A 15,312-nucleotide genomic window follows, 5' to 3' on the forward strand; every position below is an offset into this window, starting at 1 on the left:
GTTTTATGAACTATCAAGCTGTACTCGAAACATACCAATGACCTATATATAATGAAGGCAACTCAGATCCATAGAACAGAAAAAGCAAGTGCTTTTACCTCTCTCGTATGTTTTATATTTGAATTACATAGAAGTTAAAGGTACTCAGGCACCAGGATAGCAAATGCCTAGTTGCAAGTGCCTTGCAGCTAGGAATTTACATATAAACTTCTCATAACTTCTTTTACTTGAAGGACGCTTAATAGAAACTTGAAAAGATTCATTTGGAAAACAGCAATACAACTACACAAGGACCTATGAGCAGGATAGCAAATTCTGATATATCAATTCGAGCCCAAAAAAAGTTAGAATTCTAATAAACAGATGTCTAGACAAATTGAAATATAATGACCAGATTCATAGGCTTGTATTGTAACATGTGGGTAATATCAGATAGGAGACAGAAAACCATGTAGTGATGTTTTTTTTTTTCTTTTGGAAGGAATGCACAACGCAGTAGTGATGTTATAAGCTTGATTTGATTTGAGCAATCCATCATTCCTTTTTTTCATCTTGATCATGATTAACTGTAATATCACAAACTTCATTTCAAAAATACCAATACAAGGACCTACGATCAGTATAGCAAGCTAGCAGAGTGCTAGAGCAGTCCCATCAAAGGGCAAAAAGAATGACAAGAAGTAACCTTTTGCAAGCCAACCAAGTGCTGACACCAGCAATTTTACTACAGCTGCAATCAACTGATTTTCATCACAACATCTCCTTGATGAAGTCAAGGTTGAGTGTGTCACGCACAATGAGGAACATGCCAACCATGAGCACCACCAATATCCCTGATGACATAATGCCCTGTTCCACTTCTCGAGGAATTTTGCGGCCACCACGGGCTGCCTCAAGAAGGATCAATGCCAACGTGCCACCGTCCAATGCCGGCAAGGGTAACAAGTTTATGGCTGCAAGGTTGAGGTTGATCACCGCCGCAAACTGAAACAGACCATCGGCGCTGGACCTGGCCACTTCCGCTCCCACTGCAATGATGGCCACAGGGCCTGACACCTTCTCGGCGGACTGAGAGAAGTTGAGCAATGTCTGCCTGAGCCCGTCGAACACCGTCCCGGTCAAGAGCGTGAACTCGCGCACGGCAAGGACGGTGGCGTCGGCCAGGTTCTTGGGGTTCACGCGCGTGACCATGACGTTGGGGGAGAGCTGCACGCCGATGCGCCCCATGCCATCGGCGCTGGTGTCCGGCACGACGGTGAGCTCAAGGGACCGCCTGTCCACCGTCCCGGGCGCGGTTCTTGAGACGGTGAGGGGCACCTTCTTGCTGGGGCTGGCCTTGATGAGGTCGACGAGGACGGGCACGGACGGGTCCGGCGCGGCGCCGGGGACAGCGAGGATGATGTCCCCAGGGAGGAGGCCCGCGCGCGCGGCCGCGGAGCCCGGGAGGACCTCGGGGACGAGCACCCCGGGGAGCTGCGCCTGGACGGGGACGCCGACGGTGAGCGCCTGCGCGTAGACGATGAGGAAGGCGAAGGCGAGGTTGGCGGCAACGCCGGCGGAGACGACGAGGAGGCGGTCCGGGACGGGGCGGTTGCGGAGGAGGTCCGGGTCGTCGGGCGCGAAGCCGGACTCCGGGTCGTCGTCGGGGAAGCCGACGTAGCCGCCGAGCGGGATGGCGCGGAGCGCGTACTCGACGGGGCCGAGGCGGAAGCGGGCGAGCGCCGGGCCGAAGCCGATGGAGAACTGGGAGACGTGGATGCCCCGGGACGCCGCGGCGAGGAAGTGGCCCGACTCGTGGACGAGCACGATGGCGGCCAGGACCGAGGCCGCGGAGGCGACGGACTCGACGCTCGCGAGGAGGTCTGGCGCGGCCGAGCCGGCGACGGCGGGGGGCTTAGCGAGGTGGCGGTAGCGGCGGGGGAGCGGAAGGTGCACGGGAAGGTGGTGGTGGGAGTGGGACGTGCAGTGGAGCGGGGACGGGAAGCGGTGCTTGAGGGTTGGGGAGAGGTGGGTGGTAATCATGGTGGGAGGGGAGGAGCTGGAGGAGGGAGAAGCCGCAGTGGATAATCTGGCATTCTTGGGAGGGAGGGAGTTTGAGGTGTGGGGTTGACGGCCAAAAAGGCGACGTGGACTCAACGGCTGTGTGGTGTAGACGAGGCGGAGCAAATGCTAGTCACCTCTGTCTGTTTTACGAGACGTTCGGCCCTGTTTGGTTAGTGCAGTCTCTCTTGTAATTCCGGTTACATTGAATGTTTGATACATAGAGTATTAAATATAGATTAATTATAAAACTAACTGTATAACTTGTGACTAATTTACGAGACGAATATTTTAAGCCTAATTAGTTCATGATTTGACAACGTTGTGCTTCAGTAAACATGTGCTAATGATAGACTAATTAGGCTTAAAAAATCGTCTCGCAAATTAGCCTCCATCTATGTAATTGGTTTTGTAATTAATCTATATTTGATGCTCCTTATTAGTATCTAAACATTTGATGTGACATGAATTTTAAAAGCGACTAAAGAACCAAACACCACCGGAGATATGCTGCCTGAACATAGGGCGCTGGCTATTGCCCGCACATTCCTACTGACACGCGAGTCCGAACGTCCGCGCAGCATATTTCCGTCCACCTCGTTTCAACTCGTTCGTCCATACTGCTCTCGGCGCTGCGATCGCCGCTCCTCGCGTCCGGATGGACGGCTATAGCCCGCCCCCACCTCACACGCACACTCTACGCCCCGCTCCTTCTTCCTGACCCCCTTCTCTCTCTTCATGTGGGCGGGACCCGGGAACCAACCCCCAGCTCGCTGCGCCCGTGTCCGCCGGTCCCTAGTCTGTCGCGCCCATCCCCCGGTGCTTGGGCCGTGCGCCCATCACTCAGCCCGTGAAACACTTATAACATGAAATACTTGGATGCAACATACATCGGACACAGATGAAACATTTAAAACATACTGTTGCAACATATGTGTGAAACATATACAACATCCAGATAAAACATTTGCAACATGTATGTGAAACATATGCAACATCCACATAAAACGCTTGCAACATGCATGTGAAACATATGCAACATCCAGACAAAACACTTGTTGCAACATGCGTCTGAAACAGATGAAATATTTTTTTCAAAATGCTTGCAATATACCAGTGAAAACATTTGCGAAAATATGTAACATCCCAATCTACTTTTACAACATCCATGTGTAACAATTACAACATACCTCTGAAACAATTGAAATATACATTTGCAACATGAGGGAAAGGCTAGGGCCGGTCGATTCCGGTCGTCGGGGTAGGATCCGGCGGCGAGCACCACCAGCAACGGCCACACTCATAAGTGCCCTTGGCTTAGTTGAGGAAGACTTGAGGCGCCACGGCACGTGTGCCCCAGTAGCTATGGCGAGGTCAATGCCGTGCCCGATGGCGATGGGCAACGGGTGGCCGACGAGGAAGCGAGCGGCACAAGTAATTGGGACGCAGGTGAACAGCGCAGGAGCGAATCGCACGATGCGGTGGGGGATGGGCACGGTGTAGACGAGGCGGAGCAAATAGCTCGGCTAGTCACCTCTGTCTGTGTTACGAGAACTAGTTACCGACCTGACCTTATGAACATACGCTGATTTGCAAATTGCAAACCAACATTTTAATTAGATCCAAGTTACGTATAGGCAAAACAAAGTAATTGCAGCACTGCATGACGGTGACATAAGTCATTCTAGTTAGTAGTTACGTATAGGCGCATAAAACATTCTTTTTTTTAACGTATATGAAAATTATGGACATCAACAACATATCAAAAAGTGCGTGAAAAAAGCATATTTGTTGTTTGACACTCGCAAATGTCCTTATCTAGATCACTTTCAGGCCCAAGAACCGCTGGGTTTTTTTTTTTTTTTGAGCAGAACTCCCGCTGGGGTAAGAAAGAGTGGGCCGTGACGCACATCAGGCCCACTGCGCATAGAACCGGTTAGGGCTAAAATATGCCAACTCTGCTAAAAAAAATGCCAACTGCGGCTTCGGGATTATTGAAGAAATTTGACATAGCAACCAGAACCAGAAAGCCTCAAGATCAAACGATGGACCAACCAATAGAAAAGAGAAATGTTTACCTGCGTGAGCACTCTGCACCTAGGTCAACAGTCAACTGAAGAACATATATATCTGAGAACAATCATTACTCGTTAGCTGTGGCATACAGATTGTTAGATCAAACCTTGGGCCCTTTTAGCTACCTCAAATATTTCGACTCTGTTTCAGATTGTTACCTCAAATTTTTCCACATTTAGATCACTCATGTATCTTTCTAGTAGCACCTCAAGAATTGTATGTAGCTACATTAAAGAGTAAAATACACCGGAGGTCCATTAACTTTTGGTGAAGTTTCATCTAGGTCCATCAACTTTGAAACTGCATTTTTGAGTCCATTAAGTTTCGTTTTGTGTCATCTAGGTCCATCAACTTTGAAACTGTATTTTTGGTCCATGAACTTTTAAAATGGTTCACCGCAGGTCCACGCATGCATGCATGCACGTCGGCTTCGGCTGCAGTACATGAGCGGCTGCAGTACAGTAGTATGCCCATCGACAAGCCCCGCTCCCTCGATCTGTATAAAATCACAGCATGCAGCACTGACACCAGAAGTGAATGTGCATGCAGCTGCGGCAGCCACCTTCTCGCGGTTCATCCCGACGGTGAAAGCGCGGTTCGACTATGGCGTGACCATCTTCATCCTGACGTACAGCCTGGTGGCCGTGTCGGGGTACCGCGTCGACCAGCTCGCGGCGCTGGCGCAGCAGCGGGTGTCCACCATCGGCATCGAAATCTTCATGTGCCTCGCCGTCAGGGTGCTCATCTGCCCCGTGTGGTCCGGCGCGGAGCTGCACCTCCTCACCTCGCGGAACATGGACAAGCTCGCGGACGCCGTGGAGGCCTGCGTCGAGGACTACTTCGCGGAGGCGGAGGAGGCGGCCGCGCGGCAGTCCAAGTCGTCGGACGGGTACAAGTGCGTGCTCAACTCCAAGGCGTCCGAGGACTCGCATGCCAACCTGGCGCGGTGGGAGCCCGCGCATGGCCGGTTCGGCTTCCGCCACCCCTACGGGCAGCGTGGAGGCCCTGAGCAGCTGCGCGGGCGCCGAGGTCCAGGCGCCCCCACACGTGAAGCGCCTCCTCCGCGACGTGTGCACCCGGGTGGGCGCGTGGTGCGCGCGGGTGCTCAGGGAGGCGTCGTCGCGCTCCGTCGCCACCATGACCACGTCCTCCTCCGGGGCCCTGGACTTCGCGGTGACGGACATGAACACGGCCGTGCAGGAGCTGCAGGGCGACATGCGGACGCCGTCGACGAGCTGGCGACACTTGCGAGCTTCAAGCAGGTCGACGACGACGATGATGATGACGACAGGAAGGGAGAGACCGAGATGAGAGATGACGATCAAAGTGCACCCGTTGAACGAGCCGGACACCGACGAGGAGTCACCGGAAAACAAGACGAGCAATAAGGCTTGATCGATAACCATGAAAAACCTCGCCGATCGATCTATCTCCAAACCAGGACGGCAGATTAGACGAACTCGATAAGATTTAGCCTGGCGGGCGACACCATTTCATTATTACTAGATATATTATTTGAAGGCCTTGATTATTATTTTCCGTGGATCGGAGGAGCTGCTAATAAACATGAAGTGTACGTCGTCCCTCGCCCTAAACGTACACGTACATACGCTCGTGCGTTGCCGGGGCACGTGTACGTGTATATGCACAGTGACACGGCTACACGTATGAGACGCCCCTGCCGTGCCCCCTGCCTGCCATGTGATGTACCGGGTGCCCGGGCAGCCGAGAACGGACACAGGATCCATCGCCATCCACCGCGTATGTATGTGTATATCTGGCCATATGGGTGGTACTACATATATACGTCGTGTGTACGCGTTGGCGGCCGTACAAGTTTTGGTTCTTGTGTGCCTGCATGTAAATGTAATGTACGTACATTCATTCACATACGTGGCTGCATAAGTGTATATAGGCCGTCCGATCCTCTTCGTCGACATGTCTGGCCATATGGGTGGTACTACATATATACGTTAAGTGATTACTATCACACAAAGCAATGACAAATGCAAAATACGTACCCAGCAGAAAGAGGGAGCCAGTGACGATGACCGGCTCGAGCTCGCCGGATCTGTCCGCCACCCAGTGCACGCCGAGCGCGAGAACGCCGGCGCTCGCCGTCGCAACGACCCGGTTGAAACACTTGTACACGCTGCCACCTGCCCATGCAAAGACCAGCTGGTCAAGACAATATCCACGCATGCATGCACGCGTATATAGCCTTTGCCGAGAGCCCGAAGCTCTCGGCAAAGACGAGTTGACGCTCGGCAAACTATTTGCCGAGAGCAGCTCTCGGCAAAGAGCCGTCGGCAAAACATCTACCGGCAAAGTATTCTTTGCCGAGAGCACCTCTCGGCAAAATATTTACCGAGAGTAATGTCAAGGCTCTCGGTAAACTATAGCTCTCGGCAAACTGGCGCGCCCCAGTAACGACTTACCAACCGCTAACGGTGTGACAGCGTCTTTGCCGAGAGCGACCGTCGGCAAAGAACTTCTTTGTCGAGAGCGACCGTCGGCAAAGAATTGTTAAAAAAAAAGATCTGCGGCCGAGGTGGTTTAAAAAAAAAATAGGTTTGCCGAGAGCCGACCACCAGGCTCTCGGCAAAGAGGCATATTTGCCGAGAGCCAGGCTCTCGGCAAAGAGGCTTCTTTGCCGAGAGCTAGGCTCTCGGCAAAGAGTCCAGAGAGCATTTTTTTTTATTTTTGTTTATATTTCCAGCTTCAACAACACATATTTCACAAATATAACACATCATCCACATCATATATATCACAAATATGTCATCCACATCACATATATCACAAATATGTCATCCACATCACATATATCACAAATATGTCATCCACATCACATGTCTCACATTATAATCCATCTAAACATCTCAAATCCAACAACACATGTCCATCTCAAAGTGCTAAGTTCATCTCACACAAGTTCATGTCACAAAGTGCTAATACATGATGAAGAACAACAGGCTCACCCCCAAGGCTCCCACCCTCCCGACGACGGCCGCTGCTGTGGCGGAAGGTGTGGATACGGCTGGTACCCTGACCCTCCCGACGACTGCTGATGCGGCGGAAGTTGTGGATACGGTTGGTGCCACGACCCTCCCGACGGCGGCTGCTCAGGCACATCATTTGAACCCGCCGATTGATTCTGCACAAAGGAGAAGAAAAATTAGTAATTATAGTAATACTAAGGCATGCAATTGTAATCTAAACGTAGACAAGTCAAAATTTGCAGAACTAGGTATAAAATTGTAATCTAAGCCTAGACACATCAAAATTTCGGCAGCACCTCCCCTGTACGGTGGGGTTTCCAAAACCTGCAAGAAAACAAATGGCACGATGGCCGCCCACCACATATCAACGGCACGATGGCCGGCACACATATATATCAACGGCACGAAGGCCTCCCATCACATATCAACGGCACAATGGCCGACATGCACAGTAAAAAGCTTTTGTTAGAGAAGATGAACTCACGTATGAGTAAGGTGGGTATGGGTAAGGCGGTGGAGGAGCGAACAGCTCTAGTGGCGCTGGACGATCCATCGTGACGCCAAGACTTGCCACGTACTGAGCCAAGGCGTCAAACCTCGCCCGCTCGGCCTCCCACCTCTGTCGCTCGGCCTCCCGCTCCCTCTGTCGCTCTTCCTCCACCCTAGCCTTATGCTCCTCGAGCGCATGCACCTGGACCTATAATTTTTCACCGCATTGTTACAAGCAATTTCGAGGAATGTAAAACCAATGATCGACGAATAAAACAGAAATAACCTGTAGTGCTGCCACACGATGCGTCGAAGTGTCCTGCCTTGGGCGTATGGGCACGCTACCGCTCGTGCTGCTTGTCCGGACCTGTGAGAGAGTGGGAGTGGTGTGCGGGTCGAGCGTGCTGTTGCCGATGAGGTACCGCCCATGCTTCTTGCCTCCTTCCACCCTCATGACGATGTCGCCGTCAATGTCCGCGGTGTGCGGATCCCAGTCTGCCCCATGGACTCCCCTTGCCGCCTCGGTGTACTGACTGATGCGCTCAGGGATGCTCTCATTGGTGAACGACTCGGCTGGGTCATCCGAGTTCCAGTTGATGTTGTCTGTCGCCTTGCCCTTGTGGGCCAGAACCCATGACTTGAGCTCTCCGCATGGCTGGTTTTGATGTGCAGCCGACTGCGAGAAAAACAACAAGACGATTATAAATCATGCAGGAATAAACGTTTGAAAGAATAAATGAAGCTACACCAAGTCACGTACCCATCTAGCCCCGAATTCGTGGATGTTAAGGTTGCCCTGGTGGTGTGATACACCTGGCATCAGCAAACGTCGTTCCCGAAGGATGGTGTGGTTATCCGCCCAATTGCCACTCACCCACCTGTCAACCATCATCTGCCATGCCCACGTTTTATTAGCGCACCAGCCAGGAGGCACCTGTACGACATCAAATACATTGACAGATATAAGAACAATTTAAGCCTACCCAATCTCAGAAGAAATCAATATTGATGTTGTATATTTACCTTCAGGTACTGCTCTTTGGTCAGATGCATTAATCTTGCATCTTCTTTCTTTACCTTCCGAAGCTCATAGACGGCACAGTAATCGATGATGGCCTGGAGCCGCGCCTCGTAATGCATGTCTGAGATGCGACCTCTAAAAGATTTGGCCAACGCCTTGGCCGCCCTCGCCTCATAGCCCTCGGCGCATTTGAAGAAGTCCTGCATATAGAAAAGATGTATCAATACACTGGTTCAAGAAACTCTAGCGAATGCAATGTATTGAGCAAAGTAGTGGGAGGAAGACTTACCCAAAACTCACACATAACCCGCTCCGCCACGCTTTCGTACGTGCGGCCCGTCTCGTCCTCCGCATTAGGGGCGGCGACGTAGTGCTCGTACATGTAGGCCGGCTCTAGAGCTTCGGCATAGCGAACCAAGCCTGGGAAGTGTTCCCTACAGAGAAGACCCAGGATGCCATTGGGCAACCTTTTGTGAGCACCTGGGTCCACAACCTTCCAAGACCTGCGTAAGTGATTAAGAAAAACTGTTAGTTTCCATTGTGATTCTATCATATGTAGGAGCGAAAAAATGTAAAAGTTACGTACTTTTGCCCAACGGGTCGAATGACCGGGCGTAGAGCCTCAGGTATCGGCCGCTCAGGTAGGCTTGCCAGACCTCGTTGGTAGACACCCGAGGTTCCGGTGGAACTAGAACCTCCTACCTCGGCCTCCTGCTCATCCTCCCGCTCCTCCTGCTCGTCCAGCTGGTCAGCCTCCTGCTCGGCCTGCAGCTCGTCCTCTCCCTGCTGAGCCTGCTCGTCCACCTGCTCTTCCTCCCGCTCCTCCTCGGGCTCTGGTGGTGCTGCTGCTGCAGGCTGAGGCGGTGGTGCCCTAGGCCTCCTCCCGGCCGCCCTCCTCCTCCTCCCCTGAGGTGGTGCCGACCCCCCAGCTTCACCTGAGGGCCCTGGTGTATTGCCCCCCGTGTCGTAAAGCGACCTGACCGCCCGCAAAGCTCTACGGCCCGCCATCTTTGCACAATCACCTACAAGACATAAACAATAAGATCGGATTAGATGGATCATAAACAAGACATTATTATAAAGAGATGCAAAATAAATAAAGCATAATTAAAAAATAACATAATATTACATGTATTAGAAATAATCATCCCCATCGAGATTAGCTGGATCATAGCTCTCATCATCACTATCAGCCATGTCAAAATGTTCAACACTTTCCAAAGGAGCAACTATGTCATCATTGCCATTGCCAATATGTAATCCTTCAAGTAACGCCAAGTCCTTCGCATTTTCCACCTCATCCCCCTCGTCCACATCAACATCCATTTCATTGTCTACTTCCATTTCCATAGCTTCGGTTAAGTCAATCTCAAAAGTCCCTTGTAGACCCTCTTCTTGATAGAACTCTCCATCATATGTGTTTGGGTCGAAGTTGTAGTCTTCGGCATTTGGGGAAGATGCTTTACCGTGCGGCGATACCTTGTGCACAATATCCCAACCCTAAAGACGAGGGTCCCTTTGGCATGAGTAGGGGAGATAATAAACTTGTGTGGCCTGTTGAGCCACAATATATACATCCTTTCCACCATAGACGGAATCCTGTCGAATTTCTACTAGCCCAAGGGAAGGACTTCGTCTCGTTTCTTGAGGATCAAACCAATGGCATTTGAATACAACCGGGTTAAGAGGTTTGCGACCACGAAACCTAAGTTCGTATATTTCTTCAATTCTTCCATAATACTCGGCCCCATCAAGGCCGCCAGTAAAAACTCCGGAATTCGTGGTTCTTCGATTGGGCCGGCTCTACTCGTGTCTTGTTGTGTGAAATCGGTATCCATTCACATCATAACTAGAAAATGACTTGACCCTATGTTCAAAGCCATTGGCAACCTGTCTCAACTCTGGATTCATAGTCAAATCGGTTTGGCTCTGCAAGGTCAAGGAGGATAGATCGTTAAATTGGAATGTACAAGCAACTGGGAATATCAATCGGCGAACAAGCTAAATTGCATAGTACCTTTTGTTTGAACCAAGAAATAAAATCAGAGATTCCATTTCCCGCACCCTGATGAAGAATGGTGTCACGTTCTTGCGGGGTAGGTTCCCTTGATAGATGCCAGTTCTCATTAATAAACTCCCTATAACAACGAGAAACAAAGAGGTTGGATGCAGAATGTTGACAGCATATTTAATTAACAAGTTCGTGCAAGAAGCCACTTACTGCATGTACGGCTCCATTTCGGTAAGATTGGTGAACACATATATAATGATTGTGAGCCACTCTTCGTTTTTCAACAACAATGAGGTCGCATCACTCGCACTTCCAAGTTGCCCTTGGAAAAGGCTGAGTTTTGATTCATTTTCACCAGCATTGTAACGAGGGGGTCGATTATGCACGCTAGGAAGCTTGTCACCATAGTATGCTTGTGTGAAGTTAGTAACCTCCTCTAGAACGAATGCCTCCGCCATGGAAGCCTCAATTTTGCATTTGTTTCTGCATTTCTTCCGAAGAACCTTTAGACATCTCTCGATTGGATAGCACCAACGGGCCTGCACGGGCCCCCCCCATTCGTGCCTCATATGGGAGGTGCAGAATCAAATGCTGCATTGGGTTGAAGAAGCTGGGTGGAAAGATCATCTCCAACTTATAGAGCAACATAGGTGCTATTTTTTCCAATTCTGCAACCACGCTACGAGATAACTCCTTGGCACAAAGCTGGCGGAAGAAATAGCTCAACTTGGCTAGCGTCTTCCACACATGCTCAGGGACATAGCCTCGGAGCATCGCCGGAAGAAGACACTCAATCCATATGTGATAGTCATGACTCTTCAGGCCATTGATTCGCAAGGTAGATAAGTTCACTCCCCTCCTCAGATTCGCTGCATACCCATCAGGGAACATTAATGTTTTGAACCATTCTAATACTTCTCTCTTTTGTTCCGGTTTCAATCTGTAATCGGCCTTAGGCCTTGTCCATTTCTTGCCGCTTCTAGGAGGTTGCATGTGTTGCTTTGGTCTATCACATATCGTTGCCAGGTCCAGTCTCGCCTTTACATTGTCCTTCGTCTTATCCTTAATGTCCATGATCGTTGCCCAAAGCGCCTCAGCAACATTCTTCTCAGTGTGCATTACATCAATGTTGTGTGGAAGAAGAAGGTCGTTATAATAGGGGAGCATCATCAAGGGCGACTTATGGGTCCACATATGCTCCTCACCATATCCCACGAACCTACCATCTTTTTCATTGATCCGGAGAGCATCTATCTGATCATGAACCTTGGCACTGGTCATCATCTATGGTGCGGGGTCTGTAACCATGACACCTTTAGTAAAGTTCTTGATGTCTCGTCTGAATGGATGCTCAGCAGGGAGGAATTGTCGATGTTTGTCGAATACAGAATATTTGCCGCCCTTCTGCAGCCAATTAAACTACAGAGCTGCCTTGCACAAGGGGCATGGAAACTTCCCGTGAACACACCAAGCGCTGAATATCCCATATGCTAGGAAGTCATGCATGGAGTATTGATACCAAACATGCATGTTGAAGTTTGTCTTTGTAGCTCGATCGTATGTCCATACACCATGGTCCCAAGCATGGACCAGTTCATCAAACAAAGGCTCCATGAACACACCCATGTTATTCCCAGGGTGTTCTGGAATTATCAACGACAAGAACACATTCTGTCGTTGGAAGGAGACGCCTGGGGGGAGATTGAGAGGGATAACAAACACGGGCCAACAAGTGTATGGGACAGCCATCATTCCATAAGGATTGAACCCATCTGTTGCCAGTGCAACACGCACATTACGTGCCTCCCCACTTTTGTTATGATGAATGTTATCAAAGTGATGCCATGCTTCACCATCGGCTGGATGTACCATCTTCTCAGGACTGTATCTTTTTCCATTTTTGTGCCATATCATCTGTTTCGCGGACTCCTCTGTCATGAATAGCCATTGGATCCTCGGTATGAATGGAAGGTACCATAGGATTTTCATGGGGTACGGACTCTGCCTCTTCTCACCATCACCAGAGTCTACCTCCAGATACCTAGAGGATTTACACTTTGGACAGTACTTTGCATCCGCGTGTGCTTTTCTAAAGAGGACGCAGCCCTTCGGACAAGCATGTATCTGCTCATACGGCATCTTAAGTGCACGAAGGACCTTCTGCGATTCGTACATGTTCTGTGGCAGAAGGTGACCGGCCGGAAGGATGGAGCCAATAACTGTCAACATTTCATCAAAGTTCTCTCGACTGAGGTTGAACTGGGACTTTAAGGCCATTAAGCGTGAAATGCCATCAAGCTTTGAAATCTGTGTGTGGCCATGAAGGGGTTTCCCTGCCGCAGACAACATGTTGTAATACGCCTTTGCGCTTGCCTCTGGCTCCTCCTCCTGCTGCCTACGTCCGTCAGCGAAGTGTGCTTCGTGAAAGTCATCTAACCAAGCTGCTACCCCAGCATCAGCATTGTAATCCTCGACACGTGGTCTCACCACCTCCTCTCTCACACGATCGGCTTCACCGTGGTGGGTCCACTGGGTATAGTTTTTCGTAAATCCATGCCTAGCCAGATGTGAAGTCATCACCTCCTTTGTCTGCCTCTTTCTGTTCTTACAGTTGATGCAGGGACAAAAAACGGCACGCGCTCCGGGAGCCTGGTCAAATACTTGCTTGATGAAAGCCTCGGTCTTGTCGACCCATTCTCTGGTAATCTCACGGGCGCTCCGGCGGCCCGAGTACATCCACTCACGGTCATCCATCCTCTAACATATATATCACCAAGTAATAAATATAACCATGGACTTGCATCTACACGTTGTTCCTACCATCTAATAGGTAAGGATAGGTCCTAATCCCACCCAAGGATGCGTAGATGGTGTTAGTTCCCATGGTCTAGTCCTATCCGAAACAGAATTTTGGCAGCACCTCCCCGCTGTTCTCCAAATACACGTCCCGATAGGGAGATTGTGTATCCGAAGAACAACAGGAAGGTACTGTCGAAACTCTGTCTCGGATCGGAGCAGACCATGGAAACTAACACCATCTGCGCATCCTCGGGCTGTCCAAAAAACGTGGACAATTCGAAACAGATACGGTTATTGATATGCAAAGATCTGCATATTTCTAACCGTATCTCTTTTGAATGGGAGACACCTAACTGGGTTACGTGGAGATACATGACCAGGACAAAGAAAGAGTGGTTATACCTTAGGTGGCGGTGAAGTCAGGCTAGCGGGGCCGTGGCGGGTTGGTGCAGTGGCGAGGCGACGCGGTGCGGGCAGACCTAGGGACACCGGGGTACTCCGACTCGGCTCCTGCAAAAAGAAAGAAAGAAGCAAAATAACGTCAACTCAAAAATTCGGCAGCATCTCACCTGAACGGTGAGGTTTCCAAACCTGAAAGAAAACCACGGCACGATGGCCGACAACCACATATATATCAAGGAACCACATGCAGCTTAATTATCAACTACTACTACTCTAACTACTACAACTACTACTATCAAGCTGATAAGAAACTTATCTTTCTCATCTCATTCAGTTCCATCATTTTTTCGTTCTCAGCATTCAGAAACACTATCAAGCTTAGAAAATTGTATGACTTCGACCAGAAAGCTTACACAATTTCCACTGCCATAGCTGGTGGCACAAAGGGAATTGGCAAATATGTTTGTGCATCATTTCAATCAAGTTCGCTTCTCGTGGAACAGTACATGTTTGAATTCACAAGCAATACATTCCCTGTTAATCCTATTTTGCCTTCTCATCATTTCAACCAGCAAATAATTTTCAGACACTTTGCTTGTCTATAGCAAACAATGTGACAAATGGATTTAGGATGCACAGTAATTTAGTAAATGCAGGAATTCTCCTTTTAAGAAATACAAATTCGGATATTTCTATTTTTAACATTATAATCCAGTTAGCCTCTTTTTGCTCACGGAGATAACTTAGTTTATTTGACAAGAAAACAAAGTACTACTACATGATACATTGCAACTGTGCACGAGGAAGAAGTTTTAATTAAATTCTTTAGATGTTTCATCACAGGTGCCAGCTCAGTAGTTGTTTCATCATTCCATAACAATCACCAGCCCATAGCAGCCAAGAATCATCAGTACAGAAGAAAAAGAAACTACTAGTAACTCTCGCCTGAGCTTAAACATATGAGAAACTGTCATCTGAGTTTAAACATCTGAGATAAACAAAATGTCTGAGCTTAAAACCACACTACATTACTGTCAAGCAAACGACATGCAGCAAAAGATCTTACCCTCACAGTTACCTCTAATAATAATGATAGTTATTTAAATTTAATTGCATTTTATATACATAGCATACGACATTCAAATCAAAGCAGATCAATGGATGCAGAACCGCATGCTGAAATGAAATTAGATTCGATCCGAATACAAATTCACAAAGCATAAAGGGAAGAGAAAGGGGTGGGCATACCTGTTGGGTGGCCGACGAAGACCTGACGAAGGGTACGATGAAGACGCAAGCGCCTGGCATGCGGCGGCGGCGGCGGCGACCTTGACTCCTGGCGTGACGGAGGCACGGAGCAGGATGGGGCGGGCTGGCTCGGGCGGAGCGGCGGCGGCAGCGCGCGCGGCTGGGCGTGGCGGGCTGCGGCGGTGGCGGCAGCGCGCGCGGCTGGGCGTGGCGGGCTGCGGCGG

At 49.7% G+C, this 15,312-nt stretch overlaps 1 protein-coding gene and 1 pseudogene across 1 annotated transcript; one reads left to right on the top strand and one right to left on the bottom strand.

The window, feature by feature from the left end:
- Nucleotides 1-499: 499 nt before the first annotated feature.
- On the bottom strand, nt 500-2,099 carry LOC136483810 (probable membrane metalloprotease ARASP2, chloroplastic). The gene has a single exon (XM_066480982.1). It carries the CDS (start codon nt 2,020-2,022, stop codon nt 751-753), a length of 1,272 nt encoding a protein of 423 aa, XP_066337079.1. The 5' UTR covers nt 2,023-2,099; the 3' UTR covers nt 500-750.
- A 1,306-nt stretch (nt 2,100-3,405) lies between these two features.
- LOC136456783 (aluminum-activated malate transporter 10-like) lies at nt 3,406-5,511 on the top strand (annotated as a pseudogene).
- The last annotated feature ends 9,801 nt before the right edge of the window (nt 5,512-15,312 follow it).

This window comes from Miscanthus floridulus, chromosome 1 (assembly GCF_019320115.1).
Source record: "Miscanthus floridulus cultivar M001 chromosome 1, ASM1932011v1, whole genome shotgun sequence".
NCBI classification, from domain to species: domain Eukaryota; kingdom Viridiplantae; phylum Streptophyta; class Magnoliopsida; order Poales; family Poaceae; genus Miscanthus; species Miscanthus floridulus.

Coding starts and splice junctions, on each gene's coding strand:
- LOC136483810 (XM_066480982.1), bottom strand. CDS start 2,022: ATGATTACCACCCACCTCTCCCCAACCCTCAAGCACCGCTTCCCGTCC.